At 40.7% G+C, this 24429-nt stretch overlaps 1 protein-coding gene across 5 annotated transcripts; it reads right to left on the bottom strand.

Moving 5' to 3' along the window:
- Nucleotides 1–810: 810 nt before the first annotated feature.
- On the bottom strand, nt 811–23124 carry pias2.S (protein inhibitor of activated STAT 2 S homeolog). 5 transcript variants are annotated; one of them, XM_018244607.2, is made up of 15 exons: nt 23019–23106; nt 17337–17808; nt 14169–14253; nt 13652–13702; nt 13461–13551; nt 12103–12237; nt 9733–9838; nt 8486–8559; nt 8168–8328; nt 6276–6409; nt 5499–5670; nt 2839–2978; nt 2699–2736; nt 2038–2083; nt 1128–1265 (listed from the first exon to the last, which is right to left on the bottom strand). In XM_018244607.2, exons 1-14 carry the CDS (start codon nt 23040–23042, stop codon nt 2066–2068), a joined length of 1701 nt encoding a protein of 566 aa, XP_018100096.1. In that variant the 5' UTR covers nt 23043–23106; the 3' UTR covers nt 1128–1265; nt 2038–2065. The 5 variants fall into 5 exon arrangements, with proteins under 5 accessions (XP_018100094.1, XP_018100093.1, XP_018100095.1 ...); XM_018244608.2 differs by having other exon boundaries at nt 1155–1291; XM_018244605.2 differs by lacking the exon at nt 2038–2083 and having other exon boundaries at nt 811–1291; nt 23019–23124.
- Nucleotides 23125–24429: the final 1305 nt, after the last annotated feature.

Genomic DNA, 24429 nt, shown 5'->3' with positions numbered 1-24429 from the left:
TTATGCAGAGGGACAAGTACAATATTCAGGAATAACCGTCACAGTCACCCGACTTGAATATCATGGAAAATCTATGGGATGATTTGAAGCAGACTGTCCATGCTCGGCAGCCATCAAATTTAACTGAACTGGAGAGATTTTGTATGGACGAATGGTCAGAAATAGCCACATCCAGACACTCATCAAAGGCTATAGGAGGCCGTTACATTTGCAAAAGGAGCTCAACTAAGTATTGATGTAACATCTCTGTTGGGGTGCCCAAAAGTATGCACCTGTCTAATTTTGTTATGATGCATATTGTATATTTTCTGTTAATCCAATAAACATTATGTCACTGCTGAAATACTACTGTTTCCATAAGGCATGTTATATATTAAAAGGAAGTTGCTACATTGAAAGCTCATCCAATGATAAACAAAACTCCAAAGAATTAAGAGGGGTTCCCAAACTTTCTCATATGACTGTATTGGATCTAACTGTCAATGAGTATCTGACACCCAACTGCTGCATGAAGAGAGAATGAAGAGAAACAGATGCTGAGAGAGGAATAGTGAAGATGAACTCGATTATTTCAGAAACAATGCAGACTTTTTGATTGATTGTATTTAGAAAGTTTAACTTCATTAAATTTTCATTTTCGCGATAGTTCCCCTTTAAACCCAGAAATGTGGTTACCACATAACTAGACAGTATGTCACTTCCTGCCAGCAGGGATAGGGTTAATATAGCATATGAGAAAACCATTAAAAGTAAAATCTAGCTACAGAGATAATCTCTCTTTTCATTTCAGAATAGTGGTGACCTCCAGTATTTTGGTCTGGGCTTTATTTATAAAAATACATATAATTATATATACACACATTTTCCTTCTGGGTACAAGAACAAAGTATTTACAGACCTGTGCATTTGCATCCTGCAAAACTGCAGATCCGGAGTGACCCAGGACTAGTGCCATTTAAATTTGCGTGCTTGGTTCAGTTCACCAATTAAAAAAAAAAAAAAAAAAGTTGCCCTTTACTCCACCAAGTCTCTTCCTGCACACTGGTGGGAGGGGTTAATGAATAAATAAGAGGGTCGTTGTTGTTCAAGAGCATTGCTGTCATGAATCTGGAGGCATCTGGATGTACTGGAAATCTCTAGAAGTGCTCCGGCTCAGCGGCATAACATTCTCCTCGCTGGACACTTCGTGCAGGTGGCTTTCATGGCGGCTGCTCCAGGTTCGGGCCTTGCCAGTTATGTGGCTTGTTGGCATTGCAGAGGTGAGACTATCCAAAAACATAGGGGGATAGTACTGCTTGAAATAAATGGTTCATGTGAGAACAGAGGCAAAACAAAAATGCAGTAGCCATGACCTGAACAATGATGGTCTAATTAAAGGAGAACTAAAGCCTAACTAAAGAAGTAGGTATAAATGTTGTACATGATGTTTTGTGCTTCTGTACCAGCCCAAGGCAACCACAGCCCTTTAGCAGTAAAGATCTGTGTCTCCAAAGATGCCCCAGTAGCTCCCCATCTTCTTTTCTGCTGATTCACTGCACATGCTCTGTGCTGCTGTCACTTACTGAGCTTAGGGACCCACTCACAATATACAGTACACATAGAATAGAAATGTCACAATATAAGGCTGATTAGTAATTAATACACATAATTACTACATGGCAGCACAGAAACCAGTGCAATTAGCATCAGAATGGAATAATCAGCAAACCTGTAGCATCAGCTTATATTACAGCCAAGGAAGCTCATTTTCTGCTGGATAATTAGTGACGAGCCCTAAGCTTAGCTTCTCAACAGCCAATCAGAGCCCACTGAGCATGTGAGTGTCACAGACACTTTCCAAGATGGTGACCCCCTGTGACAAGTTTGAAGTCCTGGATCATTGCTGCTACTGACAAGCTGAAACTTTAGCCTCGTGCAATAAGTTCACTATATAAAATATGCGATTTTTACCCATTCATTTTTTGGCTTTAGTTCTCCTTTAAAGGAATATTAAAGCCTTAGGCTATGACCAGACATTTGCTGGGGAGAATCCGCTACCTGATGCTCCTGCTCTGTCTCTGAAGCATCATCTCCGCTCCGGCAACTTGGCAGAGAAGGAAAGGTTAAAAGTAAGTAAGCTTTATTCAGAAAGGTCTATATAAATACACCAATAATCCCTCAAAGTAATGCTGCTCTGAGTCCTCTGTCAAAAGAAACAGCACATTTCTTTCCTTCTATTGTGTACTCATGGGCTTCTGTATCAGACTAACTGTTTTCAGCTTAATACGCTAGGGCTTGAGCATGCTCAGTTTGCTCCTCCCCTCCCTCCTGTAAGCTGAGCCCAGAGCTATGAGTGAACAGGGAGAGACTCAGGCAGGAAGTGATGTCACAACAAGCTAATATGGTAGCTGCTATCCTAAACAAAAACAGAGCTTCTAGAGCTGTTTACTCAGGTATGGTAAAGCATTCTACCGAATCTATTGGCAATGAATTGCTTCAATGGCGTTCTTTCTCCTTTAAGAATGTGCACATGAGGCTTAGAGACTTTTGTACGGGGTCAGTGGTTTGTGGGAACTTCTCTAGAGTCTAAGAATCAGACATTCCCCCAATACCGACTTTCACAATCATTTAACAGGCATCGACAGACCTACTTTAATAAGAATAAGAGAGAACTTACAATTGCAAAGAGAACGGGAGGTTCCTGGCAAACAGAACTTACCTGAGGATCCATTGAAACGAGAGAGAGAAAATCCAGACCTATAAAGAGAACATATTGGTGTAAGCATTGGATGCACATGCAGTGATACTGCAACAATACAAAATTTACTTCTATATCCAGATAACTGCCGTGACCTGTACCTGGTAAGTCTGCTGATATTCCAGCGATGGCCGGATGATGGAAATGGTCCTCGTACCCTGTCATTGAGGAATGAATGGTGTCCGATTCAATTCCGGTTACTTTTCCAACTCTTATTGATGATGGCTGATATGACAAGACCCTTATGCAAGCAGAATAATAAACATTTATATATGCAGAGAAATTGGGGAAAAGCCATGCCTCGTGTGGCAGGACAAAGGAAAGTCTAATCAAAGGAGGAGCTACAGAGATTTGGGGGGTTTTATGGTCCTGCCTCCAGAGGTGTCCCACATACATCTGCAATGACAGAACAGTCACCCTAAATTGGGGATGAGTAAAGTAGGCATGGACAGAATCCACTATTTTGAATTTGGAAAATCTTCACGAAAGATTCGGCCAAATACTGAATTGAATCCTAATTTACATATGCAAATTAGGGATGGGAACATTTTTACTTCCTTGTTTTGTGGCAAAAAGTCACACGATTTGCCTCCTCCCTTCAGATTCGGTTCGGCTGGGCAGGAGTCGTCGGCTGAACCCAAACCCCGCTGAAAAAGGCCGAATCCCGAACCAAATCCTGGATTCGGTGCATCCCTAGAGTAAAGGGAAGTAAGGGGGAGAACAGGCCTTGCTCTAAGTAAAACTTGGGCAGTCAAAAAGTTTTGTCTTGGTACTGTTCTTAGTGTTTATATAAAGATTATCTTTCCTGTTGTTGGTAACAAATTGTAAGGGGCTGGACATTCAGCCTGGAAACGGGGTGTGATTGACAATATTTAGCTTGTTCCAAATAATAGCAGTGTTCCACATAATAATAGTGTTCCACATAATAATTGCTTATTCCACATAATAGCAGTGTGGAGTGAGCACAATCATTCTGTGAAAAAAAAAACAGGCCCTAATTTAAGGACGGAGCAAATGTGCTGCTGGTTATAGTGAATTTTTCTTCACTGATTCAAATGGCTTGTCACACACATTGTTGAGAAGAACAGCGAACTTAGATTAAAAAGTTGATTGGAGAAGGGAAAACCTATAAAGAAGTGCAGAAAATTATAGGCTGCTCAGCGAAAATGATCTCAAATGCTTTAAAATGGCACCAAAACCTGAAAAAGACGTGGAAGAAAAGGACCATTGGAATGGATAGAATAGGCAAAATGGCAAAGACTCGGCCAATGATCAGCTCCAGGAAGATGAAAGAAGGAGTGAAGTTCCCTGTGATACTGTAACAATTAGAAGGCGACTATGTGAAGCAAAGCTATCGGCAAGAAGCCCCCCGCAAAGTCCCACTATTATAAAAAAGACTTGTTGAAGAGTTTACAATTTGCCAAAGAACACATTGACTGGACTAAAGAGAGATGGCACAACATTTTGTGGACTGTTGAAAGCAAAATTGTTCTTTTTGGGTGTAGGGGCCTCAGAAAGTTTGTCAGACGTCCCCATACACTGAATTCAAGTCACAGTATAGAGTGAAGCCGGGGCACAAGTATCATGATATGGGGATGTTTCTCATACTGTGGTGTTGGGACTATTTATCACATGCCAGGGATCATGGATCAGTTTCAATCCAAATACTTGAAGAGGTCATGTTGCCTTATGCCCAAGAGGAAATAAAATGGGGGTTTTAAGACAACGAGCCCAAACTCACCAGTAAATGAGAAACGTCTTGGTTCCAGACCAACAAGATTGACGTTATGAGTGGCCCAATCCCGCACCTTAATCCAATAGAAAACTTGTGGGGTGACACCAAAAATAGTGTTTGTGAGGCAAAAGCAAGAAATGCAGAAGAATTGTGGAACAGGCTGTTGGAAGTTGGTGGAGTCCATGCAACACAGATGTGCAGCAGTTCTCAGAAACACTGATTATACAATTCTATTAATTCAGCGAGGCAAAGGAGAGCAAAATCTTGAAACATGTTTCAGTTTGTAAAGACGAATGCAGACACTGATATTTTTTGGAACAGCCTCATATTCCCTTTTCTTCACTTTTTGTAAAGGAGTAACCAAAAATTCGATACATTTTTCTTCATGCTTTGATTTGGAATAGAATGTGCAGTGTTCCCAATGCGTTCGCGTGAATGGAATTAAAATCTATTATAAGGATTTACTCACTTTTATAAAACACACTGCTATTATTCTGAACACAACTGTATAGGGCAGAGACAAGGGGAAAGTGTTGGAACGGTTACAGTCTGCTCTGCTCTCATTAGATTGCCTTTTTGCAAACACTAACTAGGGATTATCCAATGCTAATATAAGTTTAGAGGAATTATCACTTAAAATTGTAGGTTGTGCAATGTTATATTACCCAGTTTCCCTTACAACAGGGATCCCCAACCTTTTGAACCTGTGAGCAACATTCAGATGTAAAAGGAGTTGGGGAGCAACACTAGCATGAAAAATGTTCTTGGGGTGCCAAATAAGTGCTGTGATTGGTCATTTGGTAGCCCCTATGTGGATTGTCAACCTACATTGAGGCTCTGTTCGCAGTACACCTGGTTTTTATACAACTAAAACTTGCCTCCAACCCTTGAATTCAAAAATTAGCTCCTGTTTTGAGGCCACTTGGAGCAACATCAAAGGGGTTGGAGAGCAACATGTTGCTCACGAGCTACTGGTTGGGGATCACTACCTTACAAAATAATATAAAAGTCCAATTAATAGCTAACCCTTTCATAGCCGCCTCCTGTGATTCTGACAAGTACACACATTCCTTCTTTGCAGGCGGCTCATCATCATCCGATGAACTGTCAATCGTCAGATCTATGACCTCTGTGTTATTCTTTTTGGTTGTCTCGCCACCGTCTATTGCAGAGCAGATTTTGCTGATAACACCTGTCCCTGCCAGTGCAAAGGATACACATAAACATATAAATGTAAATTCAGTACAGTATATACATTTATGAAACTTAATATGTCCTAGATTATTCTCCTGTTTTCTTTTTTTGGCGAAAACGCCCATGTTTCGGTTTGGTCAGGCCATCAAGATCATATAACATGGTTACCCTTCCCTAAGAATTACTACCAATAATCTATCTCCATAGAACAGAATTCTGTGGACAGCTGAAGGGGTTAAAAGTTGGACAGTGTAACTTAAAGGGATACTGTCATTTTCAAAACGCATCAGTGAATAGCGCTGCTCCAGCAGAATTCTGCGCTGAAATCCATTACACTTGTTGGTTTAGGAATGAAATTTTATATTGTAGAGTGAATTATTCGCAGTGTAATTTAGGAATAAAAAAATACATCATAAAAATCCCTTTAATGCATTGTCAGCTTGATAGCGAGGTCCAAAACTTTTCTGTGCCGGGCAGTTTTAATATTATCGCTTGGGAGTGCTGCATTTTCTATGAATTCTGGATGAAAAGATGTAAAGGTGAACACATATGGAAGTTTATTGCTGGTAGTTGTTAGCGTAGGAATATTCGTGTATCCTCCCACCTTACCTTCAATGTGGGGATAGTGTGCGCTTGGAGAAGTCACTGGCTCCTTCTTAGGCCTCATGGGACACCAAGAGCCATCCTGCTGGAACTTGATCTCATCCACATCAGAACACTGGTCAAGGATCTCCATAAACAGCCTATGAGAACACAAGTAAGGGATTGAGGGCTGAGGGAAAAGAAGCCTATCAACAGGAATCCAGTTACCTGCCAACAGAAAATCCAAGTGCATTACTTTTTCCACTACACTCACAGAGTAGAGAACTCAACCGGACAGATGTATTGTGGGGAATCCAGTGGCTATTATTCAGCTGCATGGAGTGACATCACCATGCTTCGGGAGAGGTTGATTAAAGGGATTCTGTCATGATTTTTATGATGTCGTTTTTATTTCTAAATTGCACTGTTTACACTGCAAATAATTCACTCTACGTCATAATTCCTGAACCAACAAGTGTATTTTTTTTTAGTTGTAATATTGGTGTGTAGGTGCATCTCAGGTCATTTTGCCTGGTCATGTGCTTTCAGAAAGAGCCAGCACTTTAGGATGGAACTGCTTTCTGGCAGGGTGTTGTTTCTCCTACTCAATGTAACAATGTGTCTCAGTGGGACCTGGATTTTACTATATCTACCAGGCAGCTGTTATCTTGTGTTAAGCTGGCCATAGACTCAAAGATCTGATTGTTCGAATCCTTGAACGGACTTCCCCATCTCCCGATTTGCCACTAACCACTCCGATCAAATAAAGTAGTAAAAGAACAGAGCAGCCAATGTTCTGCCCCTGACAGCAATCGTACGAAAGTTTTGTCCGAAAAAGTTGGTGACTTCAGTCTTCCACTGAAAATCGTAAGATCTGCAATACATGCAAAGAAATTATCGGCAGCCAATAGAAATCTTTTAACTGGCCGAATGACCGATCTCCGTGGGAGGAAAAAGGACAGACTCTCCACACACGGTCTGAACATTGTTGAATCGAGGATTTGTATGATTGGATCTTTGTGTCTATGGCCAGCTTTAGGGAGCTGCTATCTGGTTACCTTCCCATTGTTCTGCTGGGGGGGGGTGATATCACTCCAACTTGCAGTACAAAATTTAGGAGTGACTAACGTTTATTGGAGCACAAGTCACTTGACTAGGGGCAGCTGGGAAACTGACAATATGTCTAGATAATGTGACAATATGTCAGATTTCAAAATTAAATATAAAAAAATCTGTTTGCTCTTTTGAGAAATGGATTTCAGTGCAGAATTCTGCTGAAGCAGCACTATTAACTGATGTGTTTTTTTTCCCGTTTATCTCTTTAAGGGCAGGGGAGTTTGTTTTGGATGCCGGTTTCGTATGGACTGGCACTGGTGTAAGCTCTCTATCTGCATGCTGTATAAAGTGTGTGCAGCCCCTTTAACATACTATGTTGCAATATATGATATATTCATACCATCCAGGGCGTTCTTCACAATCACTGCAGGTGGAGCGGCTGCTTATATTGGTTTGCCATTCAACTAGAATGTTACTTAATGTTAACACAATCCATATTTACTTGGCTTGTGTAAGACAGTGGTGTATACAGCCCCTAGCCAGTTTATGAGACATAGCATCACTTCTGTAGACATTTGAAATTAGCTTTCTGGTAACTATAAAAATCGAGTTCTGTTTTGTTAATTCTTTTATCTGGAGAGCAGTTAAATACACTATAGTATACTCCGCTGACACATTTGAGAATATTGCAATATGGTAGCGAATATCATCTAATTAAACAACCAAAGTGTGTACCGTAACCACATACTGTGAGAGCACTGAGCTCAGAATGAATCAGATTAAAATCAAAAAGTAGTAGGATCCCGGCTACAGTATAAAGACAAAATAGCTGTCCCCTGCAAAAAATCTACCAATTTACTTACCCATCTATAATAAGGCTTTCATAGGTAGCTTTTTTGTCGCACACGGGACAGATCCACGTCGGCTTCTTCTCATTCATTTGCAGATATAGAGCAGCGTCAAAGCATTGCAAGTGAGAGCAGGTGACGGCTCTGCAAGGAATGCTCAGCCTCATTTTTCCCAGCTGAAGGGTAGAATATTAACAGAAAGCATTATTGCTAAACAGCATTAGAGTTCTGCTGGGGAAACAGCTAAAAAGCCAACAAATTAATACATAAAACAAACTTTTCAGCAATTGACTGAAAGAAAAATAAAGGTACTTACTAAGGAGTTGTACTTACAGGGCACATCAACGAGACCCGCAGGCTGGTGGTGGCAATTTCACTGTCTGGATCTGCAGTGAGTTTCTCTTTAACTGAGAGAACAATTAAATAGAACCAAAGTTAACTAATGTAAAGGGGTAGTTCATCATTAAGTTAGACAATGTCCTACTCTTAGCAGCAACTTTTAAATAATCTGGACATATGCGCCAGGCAGTTTACAACCAAACGAGCAAAATTGATGTCCATTTGTTTAATAGGTCAAGTTTGACCTATAAAATGCAATTGGATTTGATTAATAAATGACAAAAATTATAGAGCTTATAGGCTGCATGCAATGTAATTGGCCAATAGTAAAGTTGTCCCTTTGTGGCCTGAAAGAGTGGTCTAAGGGTGGAATTGTTTGAAACATACATTTTGAATGTTAAATTTGAACTATCGTGAAAATTAAAATTTTATATAAGCTTCATTACACTGAAATAATTAACTTTCTAAATACAATTAAATATTCTGCATGGTGTCTGAACTATCCCTCTCTCGGCATCTGTTTCTCTTCATTCTCTCTTCATTCAGCAGTTGGGTGTCAGATATTCACTGACAGTTAGATCCAATATATCTTATAGGGGGGCTCCTTTCCTAGCAGATGAATTAGAGCTCACTCAAATAACGGATTCCAGTACAAACAAAATCTAACAAAATAACTGCCTTTTGCACAAATTCTGCATGTAGAGAGACATGATGTCTGGTGATTTAATAGAGTGATCTCTAATACATCTGCTAGGCAAAAGGAGCCCCCCTATAAGATATATTGTATCTTACTGTTAAAAGGTTGAACTTGATGGATGTGTGTCTTCTTTCAACCTAACTTACTGTGGTACTATGTTAATGTAACTGTCAATGAATATCTGACACCCAACTGCTGCATGAAGAGAGAATGCAGAAAAACAAAGCTGAGAGTGGGATAGTGAACATAAACGTTATTATTTCAGAAACGGTACAGAATTTTTAATTGATCATATTTAGAAACTTCTTATTTCAGTATGCTGAAGTTTTATATTAAGTTTGCATTTTCGCGATAGTTCCACTTAAAGTATTTTATTCTGTGCATATATGAAGGGAAAGGGTTTTTTGTTAACATTTTGTTTCAATAAGTCTTTTACTAAGTAAAATAACATAAAAATACACCCATTATTTTAATTCCGCTCCTTTCAAATCCGTATTCAGGAATTTATATATCAATATATCTGTTGACTGCTGTGTGTACTTACTAAGTGCCCTGGAATGGTCTGGATTCCTAATTCCCTTCATCTTGAGCTTCTGGAGCAGCACCGCTGATGTTAACTGGCGCACAAGGTAGATGGACATGGAGTAATTCTATAAGGCAAAGGAATGAGATGTTATGTACAGAACAGAAGAATTGTTAAACCTACATCCGAGAAAGAAAACGTGCAAGCTGCTGTCTATAAGCTATGGCAGCTATATTGGACCCCTCCAATATAGGGAAGTCTCTAGTGGCAGCATTAAAGGAGAACTAAACCCCCCATTGTGATAAGTCCCCATTGGCCTCCCTCCACTCCTCCCCCCTGCACAGTCTTACCCCTGAATTCTTTCCGCTTTAGAAATAGCGACCGAACATGCAGGGTGAGCGAAGAGAAACTCACGGGCACCATCTTCTTCTCTTCGGTAATCTTCGTGTCTTCTTTCTCCCCTTTGGCAATTTCCGTATGTTTCAGCCCATGCGCAGTTGTCGCCCAACCGGAAGATTGCGCCAACTGCACTTGCGCCAATACTCCACTGACTTCACAAAGATTACCGAAAAGAAGAAGATGGCGCCTGTAAGCTCTGCTGCGCTTACTCTGCATGTGCAGTCGCTATTCAGGGGAAAGACTGTGCAGGGGGAAGGCAGGGCCAGTGGAGGGGGTCAATGGGGACTTATCACAATGGGGGGTTTTAGTTCTCCTTGTGTAAACACTTATGCAGCAGGAGTTATTACCTGCCTATCATTTATATCATATAACTTGAATATGGGTTACAAAATTGACTTGCAGATGTGGGTTCCATCCAAGAGTAAAGAATCTATTGCCTACAAATGAATCAGGCAACCAGAACCCCACGTTCTTCGCCCACCCTAATTCTCTGATCAGGGATAAGTGTTATTTACCTTAAAGGAGAAGGAAAGGCTAAAACTAAGTAAGCTTTATCAGAAAGGTCTATTTAAATACACCAGTAAAGCCTCATAGTAATGCTGCTCTGAGTCCTCTGTCAAAAGAAACACCACATTTCTTTCCTTCTATTGTGTACACATGAGCTATGAGTGAGCAGGGAGAGACTCAGGCAGGAAGTGATGTCACAGCAAGCTAATATGGCAGCTGCTATCCTAAACAAACAGAGACAGTGTCTAGACTCTAGAGCTTATTACTCAGGTAAGGTAAAGCATTCTAAAGAATAAAAATGGCGTTCTAGCTTGCACTGTTGTGGCTAATCTATTGGCATTAAACTGCCTTGGTAGCTTTCCTTCTCCTTTAAGGACGGGAACCTTTTCACAGACTGCCTCATGTTACTTTTAGTGCACACCAAGCTGCAGTCTTTTAGATATTTACTCCTAAAAAGACCCCAAAACCTAACCCAGTGTTCTTCATACTAGCTGCCACCCCTCAGACCATTGCAATAACAGCTGCTACTGGGATCCTGAAGTTGTTGTTCAGCTGCAAAGTCACAGGTAAAAAATGAAAGGCAGCAGTTGGGAGGAACAGATATTTCAGAAGCATATACTGAACTGTTTATCAGTCCCACTAGAGCCTCCAGATGTCACAGCATCTGCTGCCTCCATAGTTAAGCCCCCGCCGTTGTAAAGGTTCAGCATTCCCAAACAGAAACAGCATGCTCTAAGCACTTGGGCCGAAATCAGGAATTGGTACAGGTATGGGACCTGGGGTTTTCCGGATAACAGATCTTTCCATAATTTGAATCTTCATACCGTAAGTCTACTAGAAAATCATGTAAACATTAAATAAACCCAATAGGCCGATTTTGCTTCCAATAAGGATTAATTATATTTTATTATGTCTAAGTACAAGCTACTGTTTTATTATTACAGAGAAATCATCTGTAATTTGTAATCGTCTTGTAATGTGTCATTTGTAAAAATTTTGATTATTTGGATAAAACGGAGTCTATAGGAATTTCTGTAATTCAGAGCTTTCTGGATAACAGGTTTCCAGATAATGGATCCTATACATGTTCACTAAAAGAAGAGCACCTAGCAAACTCCAGTCTGTTACAGAAGCAGAACATTTTTTTCATTACTCAACATTAGTATAGAAGTTAATTTCTTTGCTTCATCTTTTGGAAATGTATTTTATTTAGGATATTTTAACACTGATCTTCACAATATTACTACATCAGTAAAACTAGTGTTATAACTAGTGCATCATTATCCCAATAAAGAAATAATTGTGCTGTGCAAACATGCTCCAGGCTGAATAAATCCCTGCCCTGTACTGCTTCCCCCATGAAGAACAGCTGTAGGGATACAAAATACTGTATGCCGGTGTTCCCAGCAGCTAGAATGTATACACCAGTAAGTGCCTTTATTCAATGACAAAATCAGGTAGAGACAGTGCTAAGAACTCACCCACCTTCCCGATTTCAGAAGCCCACGAAATGGAAACCTGGTTTGGAACAGCAGACGACAGCCGAACTAGTGAGGTGATGTTGAGGGGGCGACCGGGCCGTTTCTGTTCAATGCCATTTTTCGGTGGCACGGCGCATCCCTGGAAAGTATTGCATAAAAAAAAAAAAAATAGAATAAAAACACATCTAGGAGATGAAGTGACTTAGTAGATAGAAATGACATCTCCTCATAAAGTCCAGACAAACAGGACTGTTTCTGAAGAGATCGGATAGGCAGCATATGGAATCCAATATGGAATCCACCCTCCTTTCCTGACCAATGGAGTTTCTGTCCCATAAAGCACCCCAACAATTTCCTACAGTCATTTATAAAATCCCTCCTTTGTAATGCAATATTGGCACAGAAGGTGATGTCCATGTGTCCAGAGCACCAGAAGCCCACAAAGTTTTCACCCCTACTGTACATTATATAAATACGAAGGTCTTAGACAAAGATCAAAACGTCGACCTGTGTGTGTGTTACTTCCATGCTAGAATTTATATATTATAATACACGAGTGATACTCAGAGTTCCCTGTATAACTCAGCCTGCAGCCTTGTGCCTTTATATGGTCACAGAACAACCCCTCAGTGACTTCTCATATCCTTATCATTTACAGTAGGGGGTACAATATCCCTTATAATACATGAGTGATACTCAGAGTTCCCTGTATAACTCAGTCTGCAGCCTTGTGCCTTTATATGGTCACAGAACAACCCCTCAGTGACTTCTAATATCCTTATCATTTACAGTAGGGGGTACATTATCCCTTATAATACATGAGTGATACTCAGAGTTCCCTGTATAACTCAGCCTGCAGCCTTGTGTTTTTATATGGTGACAGAACAACCCCTCAGTGACTTCTAATATCCTTATCATTTACAGTAGGGGGTACATTATCCCTTATAATACATGAGTGATACTCAGAGTTCCCTGTATAACTCAGCCTGCAGCCTTGTGCCTTTATATGGTCACAGAACAACCCCTCAGTGACTTCTAATATCCTTATCATTTACAGTAGGGGGTACATTATCCCTTATAATACATGAGTGATACTCAGAGTTCCCTGTATAACTCAGCCTGCAGAGAAAAGGCTAGGGACCTAGCCGAAAGTCCTGAGAGTGCGGACCTTCTTGTAGTAATATATATATATATATATATATATATATATATATATATAAAATAATTTTGTTCTAGCATGGCAGTAGCACGTTTACACATGGGTCATTTACTACTATAAACACCTTCTTCTTTATTCTTCATGTTCCTTAATGATGTATGGGGAATAAATGTTCGTACTTGCAGTTCCATCCATTGACTCACCGGCAAAGGAAACAGTTTCCCATTAACTTTAATGCACAGGCTGCTCGGATAGTTATCCTCTTGAGGACAGCTGGTCTCTGCTAAACATAACCTATTTAAAATGGAAACAAATGGATCAGTAGGCAGGCATAAAGAATTTAATGTGATTCTCATACGGTTCAGTAGGCGGGATTAAACAGGGTGAACATTACCTTAGCTGGACCTGGACTGAGTAATCTCTTCTGCCACCTGGCATGTAATCTCTACAGGAAAAAACAAACAGGGTCTTGAGAGAAACAGGGCAACGTCAAATACAAAAAGCTAATCCTGAAAAAGAGCAAACCCTGAAATCTGTCTAAATGCTAATGAGCCGTGCTGAGGTCCTAGGTTTGACTCCAGCCAGGACACGATCTACAAGGAGCTTGTATGCTCTCTCTTCATATCTGCAATTGTTTTGTCTGGGTATCCCAGAACTCCCACATATTTACATTCAAGTTCATTTGTTTCTGGTAACATTGACTGATGTGAATGTGACATTAGATTGTAAACTCCACTGGGGCAGAAGCTGATTGGAATAATGTATAATCTCTATAAAATATAAATAAAATGAAGGATAATTATGAGCTGGTAGCAACAGACAAGATGAACTATGTGGGGGGTGTAGGGGGCTACCGTGCCCTAATATTTTGGGGAAAACACAAGTAGTTTCTAGGCACAACAATGACTTACCTGGAGATGACAATTTCTCGAACCTGTTGTGGGGTCAATGCGAAGATAAAAAATTTCTCTTGAAATCTTTGGAGACTGTTCTGCACTGGAAAACACGATCATTTAAAAAAAACATGAGCTTTATCGATTGTGAGCTGATTGTCAAGCACCCAATATACTATCATACTGCTCGCTCTAGCACAGTGATCTCCAATCCAGTGGCTCATGAGCAACATGTTACTCACCAACCACTTGGATGTTACTCCCAGTGGCCTCAAAGCAGCTTATTTTTGAATTCCTGGCTTGCTAGGCAAGTTTTGGCACCCACAGAAATGAGCATACCACTAAACATACTACTAAAGAGGTTACCCAATAATGCTTGGACTGGACAGAATGGCAATTCAAACATTTCTTGGGCTAGGAGCCGCCGATTATATTTATCTCCCTGCTACATGTATCTGCATAGTCAGTATAGTTACAGTTGGTGTTAAAGGAACAGTACATCTGGTTTGTTTGCTTCAGAAACTCCACTATAGTTTATATGAACAAGCTGCTGTGTAGCCATGGGGGCAGCCATTCAAGCACAGGATACACAGTAGATAATAGATAAGTACTACTATAGTTTATATAAACAAGCTGCTGTGTAGCCATGGGGGCAGCCATTCAAGCACAGGATACACAGTAGATAACAGATAAGTACTACTATAGTTTATATAAACAAGCTGCTGGTCACACCCAGTGTTCTATCTACTAGTACATGGGCTTGAACTGCTGCTGCTTGAGATGCTGTCGACGCACATGTTACACGTGTCAGCTCAGTATCTCAGTAGCAATGCCTGTGCTTGATCCATATCTAAGTTAGTATCCTAGTTTATTCACTTAAAGCTGGGCTTGTCATGGAGGCAGCTTGTAGCTACAGCAGTTGATCCACACTCTACAGCTATAATACGACTTGAACACTCCATAGCATGGTTGTGTAAGCACACCAGCCATAAACACTATAGAGATATGCTTACATAACAGACATGTATACATGGAGTTTTACTTAACACCACCTACTATCTACATAATATGCTGGAGCCCTCTTGTAATGAAGAAAATAGTGCATGTTCTTTTAATTGCTAACGACAAATTATTGCGTGAACTTGCATACACTGTGCATTCTACCAAACGATTATGTGTGTAATGGCCTTAGTCATAGGTACTTAGTTTTATATAACAAGCTTGTAGCCATGGGGGCAGCCATTCAAACACAGGATACACAGTAGATAACAGATAAGTACTACTATCGTTTATATAAACAAGCTGCTGTGTAGCCATGAGGGACAGCCATTCAAGCACAGGATACACAGTAGATAACAGATAAGTACTACTATAGTTTATATAAACAAGCTGCTGTGTAGCCATGGGGGCAGCCATTCAAGCACAGGATACACAGTAGATAACAGATAAGTACTACTATAGTTTATATAAACAAGCTGCTGTGTAGCCATGGGGGCAGCCATTCAAGCACAGGATACACAGTAGATAACAGATAAGTACTACTATAGTTTATATAAACAAGCTGCTGTGTAGCTATGGGGGCAGCCATTCAAGCACAGGATACACAGTAGATAACAGGTAAGTACTACTATAGTTTTATATAAACAAGCTGCTACTATAGTAGTACTTATCTGTTATCTACTGTGTATCCTGTGCTTGAATGGCTGCCCCCATGGCTACACGCCAGCTTATTTATATAAACTATAGTAGCACTTATCTGTTATCTACTGTGTATCCTGTGCTTGAATGGCTGCCTCCACAGCAGCTTGTTTATATAAACTATAGTAGTATTTATCTGTTATCTACTGTGTATCCTGTGCTTGAATGGCTGCCCCCATGGCTACACAGCAGCTTGTTTATATAAACTATAGTAGAGTTTCTGAAGCAAACAAACCAGTTGAACCAGTGCAGGGCAACACTACATTATATTTTCATTAGTTTAGGACTCTCATTTTTATGTTTCTGTTCTTTTAACACCACCGACTGAATCTATACCGACTATGCAGATACATGTACCATGAAGATAAATATGATTGGCTCCTTAGCCGAAAAATGTTTGCATAGCAATTCTGTCCAGTTCCAAACATTATTGGGTAACCTCTTTAGTAGTATGTTAATTGACAACTAGATTATTGTTTACCATTTTAATACACTGTGGGGGTCTTAGTTGATTTTCAGTTAATGGCAATTCATTTTCATAGCAGAGCTGACATATAGGCTCCACCTTTCCATCATTATGTGAAGCCCCATACTTATATACAGGTTAGCAGGACTCTCCGTCCCAGGGAGACCCCGTTGTCAGCTCAGTAGTCACCTAGATCCCGTGGGTGGTGAATGCTGCCCACAAGCAGAACAGAGCTCCAATTAAAAAAAGAAATACCCCATGCATGTATTGATTCTGCTCCAGATCTGCCCCGGCCATGCAACATTAGAACAAAACCCAACTCATGGTCTGTTCATGAACTCCAACCCTGCAAGCCCTACCCCCTTAGCAATTCACAATTTGCACCTTCATCTTTCAGGGTACGTGGAACATTTTCAGGTGTATATTTGGGCAGTGGACAATCATCTGTGGTACATGCAGTTAACTGTGCTTCCTCCCTTGAACTTCAATAGGTAAATCCAGAGACTGCTACAATAAGGGTTTCTCATTTCAAAATGCATGTGTTTTTTTATTTTGGCACGGTAACAATATTTTTAGAAGCCTGCTGGTGACCTCTCTTGAGAGTTGCCCATATCTGTTGACCATTGTAGAGTCCTGCGCAGGTCCATTTTTTGGAACCCTACTCGATCTGTACCCACAACCCGGACCCGCATTCTTACCCGCTTGGACCCAACCCGGACCCGCTGACCATCAAGAATCAGGAAGTGTAAACCGGCAGTGACATCATCGGAAGTAGGCGTGATCAGAAAAAAAGGAGTAAAACCAGAAGTGCTGTCATTGTAAACCAGAAGTGACATCATCAGAAGTAGCCGTGATCCGAAAAAAGGAGTAAAAATTGCTATTGAGAAGACATACGGACCAACCCGCGACACGCAAACCCGCAGAACCCGCCAACCCGCGTCTATACCCGCAGGTACCCGACCCATGGCAGGACTCTAGACCATTGCATGGAGTGAATTTACTGGAATCCATTCGGATCTTACCTAAGCTTGTGGGTTTAATCAGAACATCGAGCACATCGTAAAAAGGAAGACTCTTGAGATGGACGTCTGGGTGAACAGGAGGAATTGGGGGGGACAGCTGCTGAATCTCAAATGGAGCTTTGGTGTCCTGCAGCAGGACAGACCCCAGAGGGGATGCGGGGGAGCAAGGTGAAACAGAGGAGGAAGGCAGGGAGTGAATCCCACCAACAGTCAGGTCTGAATCCACTGGGGAGCTGCTGTCTAGATTGAAAACGTTGGACCTGATGGGCGATAATCCTGGCACTCCATCGAGGGTCCTGGGAAAGCGCCGGCGGTAGAGCTCTTTGATTTTAATCTGGACAGCGGGGCTGCAGCCATTCTTTAATAAGTGGAGGGCCCTCATTAGAAGGTCGTGCTTGCGCCCGCTTTTGTTTCGCCCGGCAAATCCCAAAAGCACTTGAAGCTCTGAAACTCGAAAGCTTGATACCATATTCTGAAATGCAAAAAGAATAACATTTCAATAAAAAACAGTTGCTTTAATGAAACACTGAGTTTTAAAGGAGAAGGAAAGACTAAAACTAAGTAAGCTTTATCAGAAAGGTCTATATAAATACACCAGTAAACCCTCAAAGTAATGTTGCTCTGAGTCCTCTGTCAAAAGAAACAGCACATTTCTTTCCTTCTATTGTGTACTCATGGGCTTCTGTATCAGACTTCCGGTTTTCAGCTTAAACCTTCAAGGCTTGGGCTTGAGCATGCTCAGTTTACTCCTCTCTCCCTCCCTGCTGTAATCTGAGCCCAGAGCTATGAGTGAGCAGGGAGAGACTCAGGCAGGAAGTGTTGTCACACCAAGCTACTATGGCAGCTGCTATCCTAAACAAGCAGAGAATTTCTAGAGCTGTTTACTCAGGTATGGTAAAGCATTCTGTAGAATAAATATAGTGTTATAGCTTGTACTATTGTGGCTAATCTATTGGCAATAAACTGCTTCAGTAGCTTTCCTTCTCCTTTGAAGGGTTTGTTCATATTTTGCAATTGATTTTCATTTTTTATTTGTGGTTATTGAGTTATTCAGCAGCTCTCCAGTTTGCCATTTCAGTGATCTGGTTGCTAGGGTCCAAATTACCCATTGATTTAAATAAGAGACTTCAATATGAATAAGAGAGGCCTGAATAGAAAGATGAGCAATACAAAGTAACAACTATTAATTTTTTAGCCTTGTTTTTTTTTTTTTTTTTAGATGGGGTCAATGACCCTCATTTGAAAGCTGAAAAGAGTCAGCAGAAGGCGGCAAATAATTCAAAAACAACAAAAAAAATTAATAATGAAGACCAATTGAAAATTGCTTAGAACTGATCATTCTATAACATACTAAATGTAAACTTAAAGGTGAACCACAAATCTTGGTACACAAATCATGTGAGAATTCAGATAAGCCTAAATCTTGGTAAATAAAGGCTTCACGGCTTCAATTCACCTAAATCTTCTGATCAAATGGAATAACCCAGCCCCTGGTTCATTAATCTCATGGCGAGTCAACCCTGAAATTCAAAAATTGCCTAATAAAAGAAGACATAATTATAATAAACTTTCCAATATACATTAATTCAAAATTTTCAGCGCTTTTATTTAGTTAGTAAAAACAATTATTTAAAGCAACATTTACTTAACTCCCGCTTGTTACTTTTTAAACAATGTTGCAAAAGTCTTGGTTCCCCAGCAAAGACAAGTCGGGGCATCTGGGCAGAGAATAGAAAGGGACAAACACTGCTTTTAATTGCAATACATATACAAATAACTTTAAAACCATATAAAATGTAAAGAATGTGTTTTGCAAAGTTGATCAGAATTGTTTTCTTTTATTAGGCAAATTTTTATTTTGGTGTTGACTTTCCCTTTAATTAGGTCTAATGAGATTAATTAGCCAGGCAGTGCATTGTGGGACGTCCAGCAGTATAACAGTATATAATACACAAAAGCCATAAATATCCTGTAAATTATATCCTTATAAACGGTGAGTTCTGATGTCATCAGTTATAAACGGTGAGTTCTGATGTCATTTCTGTCACATGACTCACTGAAACTTGTGTATTATAATAAATAAAGTACCCCCAGTTGCAAAATATGAGGATATTAGAAGTTACCTCAGAGTTCCATGACCTGTATAAAAACACTCGGCCTTCGGCCTCGTGTTTTTAAATGGTCATTGAACTCCTCGGTAACTTTTAATATCCTTATAATTTACAAGAGGGGGTACTTTATTCACTATATAATAGGCTCCTGGTAATGCTGGGCCTCTGGAATAATATCTTACATGTAGCAGAGAGAGAGAGAGGTGAGAGCTAGAAATAGGGGTGCATGGCTGGGGTTGTAAGGGGAATGAGCCCGTGGGCTGATCTGTCTCAGGCTGGGATGCTGCAGCCTACAATGCAAACAAAACGACAACAAGATGCACATGGTGCAAGAAAGCCTGTAGAATGGACTTGGATCAGGCCTCCAGCATCATACGGGTGTCAGTTCTACTATATAGATATAGCCACAATAAATGCATATATCAGAGTGCACTGATCCGATCTACATGATGAATAACTTTTGATCTTGCACCTTGCATTGTTTGTTGAGGATTGAGTGCTGGCGTATTGGACATTATATATATATATATATATATATATAGTCCAGTGAAGTACAGCACTCAACAGATCTTGTGGAAGACAACAGTGGTGGATGATCTCAGAATCAATTCCATGGTGAAGAGAAACCCCTTCACAACAGCCAAACAAGTGAACACCAGCCTCCAGGAGGTAGAGTCTCCATATCCAAGTCTACCATAAAGAGAAGACTGCATGAAAGTAAATACAGAGGGAGCACTGCAAGGTACAAGTCACTCATAAGCATCAAGAATAGAAAGACTACATTGGACTTTGCTAAAAAAAAAAAAAAATCTAAAAAAGGCAGCACAGTTCTAGAAAAACATTCTTTGGACAGATGAAACCAAGATCAAGCTCTAGTAGAATGATGGCAAGAAAGAAGTCTGGAGAAGGCTTGGAACAGCTCATGATCCAAAGCATAGCACATGATGTATAAAACATTTAGGAGGCAGTGTGATGGCTTGGGGGTGCATTAGAGTCCTGAGCAGGCCTATTTTTGTGTACACGACCCATACCCGCAATGCGCAACCCGGACGCGCATTCTTACCCGATTGGACCCACCACCCGACCAACAAGTACTTTATCCACAACAAGGACCAGCTGACCATCAAGAATCAGGAAGTGCGGTCATTGTAAACCGGAAGTGACATCATCGGAAGTAGGCATGATCAGAAAAAAGTAGTAAAAATCGTTGTTGAGAAGACCAGCGGCCTGACCCGCAACCCCGCAGAACCGCTGGCCCACATCTATACCCGCACACAGAACTTCTACCCACAACCCGCAGGGTACCGCAGGCTTTTGTGCGTAACCCGTCGGTACCCAACCCGCTGCAGGACTCTAGCGTACATGGCTGCCAGTGGCACTGGGACACTAGTGTTTATCCATCATGTGACACAGGACAGAAGCACAAGAATGAATTGTGAGCTCTTCAGAGACACTGTCTGCTCAAATCCAGCTAAATGCAGTCACATTGATTGGGAGGTGTTTCATAATGACCCAAAACATAGAGCCAAAGCAACCCAGGAGTTTATTAAAGCAAAGAAGTGGAATATTGTTGAATGGCCAAGTCAGTCACCTGATCTGAAGCCAATTGAGCTGCATTTCACTTGTTGAAGACTAAACTTGGGACAGAAAGGCCACAAACAAACAGCAAGTGAAAGCGGCTGCAGTAAAGGCCTGGCAGAGCATTAAACAGGAGCAAACCCAGAATTTGGTGATGTCCATGAGTTCAACACTTCAGCCTGTCATTGCCAGCAAAGGGGTTTCAACCAAGTATTAGAAATAAACATTTTTATTTTCAGTTTTTTAATTTGTCCAATTACTTTGAGCCCCTGAAATGAAGTGATTGTGTTGAAAAAAAAAGGCTTTAGTTCCTCACATTTTTATACAATCTTTTTGTTCAACCCACTGAATTAAAGCTGAAAGTCTGCAGTTCAACTGTATCTGAGTCGTTTCATTTAAAATTCATTGTGAACCAAAATTAGAAAAAAGTTGTCTCTGTCCAAAGATTTATGGATCATTAAAGGGGTTGTTCACCTTCAAATACTTTTTTTCAGTTCCGTTGGTTTCAGTTCACCAGAAATAGACTTTTTCCAATTACTTTCTCTTTTCTATTTGTGACTGTTTTTCTAATATTAAAGTGTAAAGTAGCCGACTCTTCTAAATGGATACATTTAGTTGATACATTTCTTATCTTTGTCCCTGCCGAGCAGAATCCTCGAGTTTCTTTACAGGCAGCTGTTAGACTTGATACAATAATTGCTGATACTCCACAGATGCTGCTGAGAAATGGATCAACTAAATGTTGTAAAATTGTGACAGTTTAGAATCTGCGCCTGAATTACTGAGCTGCCAGACTCAAACACCAGAGACACGAACATTCAACCTTAAACTTAGATTTTGGAAAAACAGTAAAAAATAAATAATGGCAAGTAATTGAAAAAAAGTCTATTTCTGGGGAACTTGGAAAGAACTGAAACAAAAAGTGTTTGGAAGATGAAAAACTATAGAAAAATGAAGACCAATTGAAAAGTTGCTTAAGGTGGCCATACACAGGGAGATCGGCTTGTTTGGCGATTTTGGCAAACGGGCGGATCTCTCCCTGATGTGCCCACATTGAGGTAAGTGATATCGGGCTGATCTGATCGTGGGCCCAACGATCGGATCATTAGGCTGCCAGATCAGATCGCAGGTTACGAATCTACGAACTGGTGCGGCAGCGATACAATGTGCCCGATCTTTCAGCCAGATATGGATCAGGTCGGGGAAGCCCGTCATTGGGCCACACTCACGGGCCGATAAGCTGCCGACTCTTTAGCTTTGGAGTTGCCCATTCTATAACATACTAAAAGCTAAGTCAAAGGTGAAGCTCCCCTTTAACCAAGCCATAGCGGAACAGCATTTCGGCTCAATGTGTTACCAACTTTGTAGTGGCCTTGGCTAGCGCCAATTTGCCAGGAGACTTTTTACTGGTCGGTTATCCCAGCCCACAGGCCAGAGTGGAACAGGTTTCCCCTATATGCTTTATGGAACGTTCTGGAAAGAAATAATAATAATAATAATCCATCCAGTGGCAGCAAAGCACAGCTTGAAGCTGACCAGCAAACTGCCAGCGACCTACAGCCACACAACTGTCAGCTGCAGGCCTTACCCCCACCCACCACAGAGCAGCTGAACCCCCTGTCTCTGACCACTGGCAGTTGCTACAGCTTTTAGAGTGTCAGCTCTTGGATCCCCAGTCAGACCTACATACAAATGTTGTGGGTGCCCATGCCCTGCAGGAGGGCTCCAATGTGCCCATAATACTGTAATATTGTAACTGTGCCAAAGCCATCCTTGTGTCCCCTCTGGACTACAACTCCCAGCATGCCTCAGTGCCTGTATAGGAAGTCTAGGATGCATATGTATAGGATGTATATGTGCTGGAGTCTGACAGGCTCTGTATCAAGCCCATAGCAAGGCTGAGGGAGGGCAATGCATGGCACACACTCTGTATAATCACAGCAGCCTCTCCCCTTCCCTCACACCACACTGACAGCCTCCGCTCTCTCCTCACCCGCAGCTCCTCGGTGTCCGCCATCTTCTCCAGGCACCATCCTGCGGCCGGCCCGAGGGGTCACGTGAGCGGGCTGGAGTGTGGGGGAAGGGAACGGGAGAAATGGGGGGATGGGCAGTTTAAGGGAGGAGCCAGAGGGCGCGTGCGTGAGGAGAAGCGCGGGACTTTGTGTGGGAGTGACATTGTCAGACAGTTATAGTTGTGAGGTAGATAACAGTAACAGCAGGTGATAGAGACTGACTTAGATAATAAGTGACAACTGATTGGCACAGACATATAAGGACTGGAGAATATGTAATCCTCTCACATTTATTGGTCCAACCCTTTATGGAAACAGTCCTCAGTCTCTTCACAGTCTCCTCACAGCCCATAACAACTTGTGGCTCAATTCATGTAACTTCTCTGCTCAATGAAGAAGAATGAGGGGCTCCCATAACCCCAAAGCAGGGCCGCCGTTAGAAATCACGGGCCGTACAACAAAATTTTCCCTATTAATAACATTGGGATCACTGACCTTCCTATATATTTATCTTTATTCCCTATTAATAACATGGGAACGGCTTCCTATATATTTATCTTTATTCCCTATTAATAACATTGGGATCACTGCCCTTCCTATATATTTATCTTTATTCCCTATTAATAACATTGGATCACTGGCCTTCCTATATATTTATCTTTATTCCCTATTAATAACATTGGGATCACTGAGCCTTCCTAATATATTTATCTTTTATTCCCTATTAATGAACATTGGGATCACTGACCTTCCTATATATTTATCTTATTCCCTATTAATAACATTGGGATCACTGACCTTCCTATATATTTATCTTTATTCCCTATTAATAACATTGGGATCACTGACCTTCCTATAATATTTAATCTTTTATCCCTATTAATAACATTGGGATCACTGACCTTCCTATATATTTATCTTTATTCCCTATTAATAACATTGGGATCACTGACCTTCCTATATATTTATCTTTATTCCCTATTAATAACATTGGGATCACTGACCTTCCTATATATTTATCTTTATTCCCTATTAATAACATTGGGATCACTGACCTTCCTATATATTTATCTTTATTCCCTATTAATAACATTGGGATCACTGGCCTTCCTATATATTTATCTTTATTCCCTATTAATAACATTGGGATCACTGACCTTCCTATATATTTATCTTTATTCCCTATTAATAACATTGGGATCACTGACCTTCCTATATATTTATCTTTATTCCCTATTAATAACATTGGGATCACTGACCTTCCTATATATTTATCTTTATTCCCTATTAATAACATTGGGATCACTGACCTTCCTATATATTTATCTTTATTCCCTATTAATAACATTGGGAATCACTGACCTTCCTATATATTTATCTTTATTCCCTATT

The sequence above is a fragment of the Xenopus laevis genome, chromosome 1S (assembly GCF_017654675.1).
Source record: "Xenopus laevis strain J_2021 chromosome 1S, Xenopus_laevis_v10.1, whole genome shotgun sequence".
Taxonomy (NCBI): Eukaryota; Metazoa; Chordata; class Amphibia; order Anura; family Pipidae; genus Xenopus; species Xenopus laevis.
The sequence above is the reverse complement of the archived record's forward strand: the minus strand, read 5'-3'. Positions and strand labels throughout refer to the sequence as shown.

Bases quoted from the DNA above. Each gene is read 5' to 3' on its own strand.
- pias2.S (XM_018244604.2), bottom strand. From the start codon at position 23,042: ATGGCGGACACCGAGGAGCTGCGG. The intron at 2,979-5,498 runs GTTAGCTATTAA...TGCTTGCATAAG, and splicing joins CAGGAGGCGGCTATGAAAGG to GGTCTTGTCATATCAGCCAT. The intron at 2,737-2,838 runs GTACAGGTCACG...TTCTCTTTATAG, and splicing joins AATATCAGCAGACTTACCAG to GTCTGGATTTTCTCTCTCTC.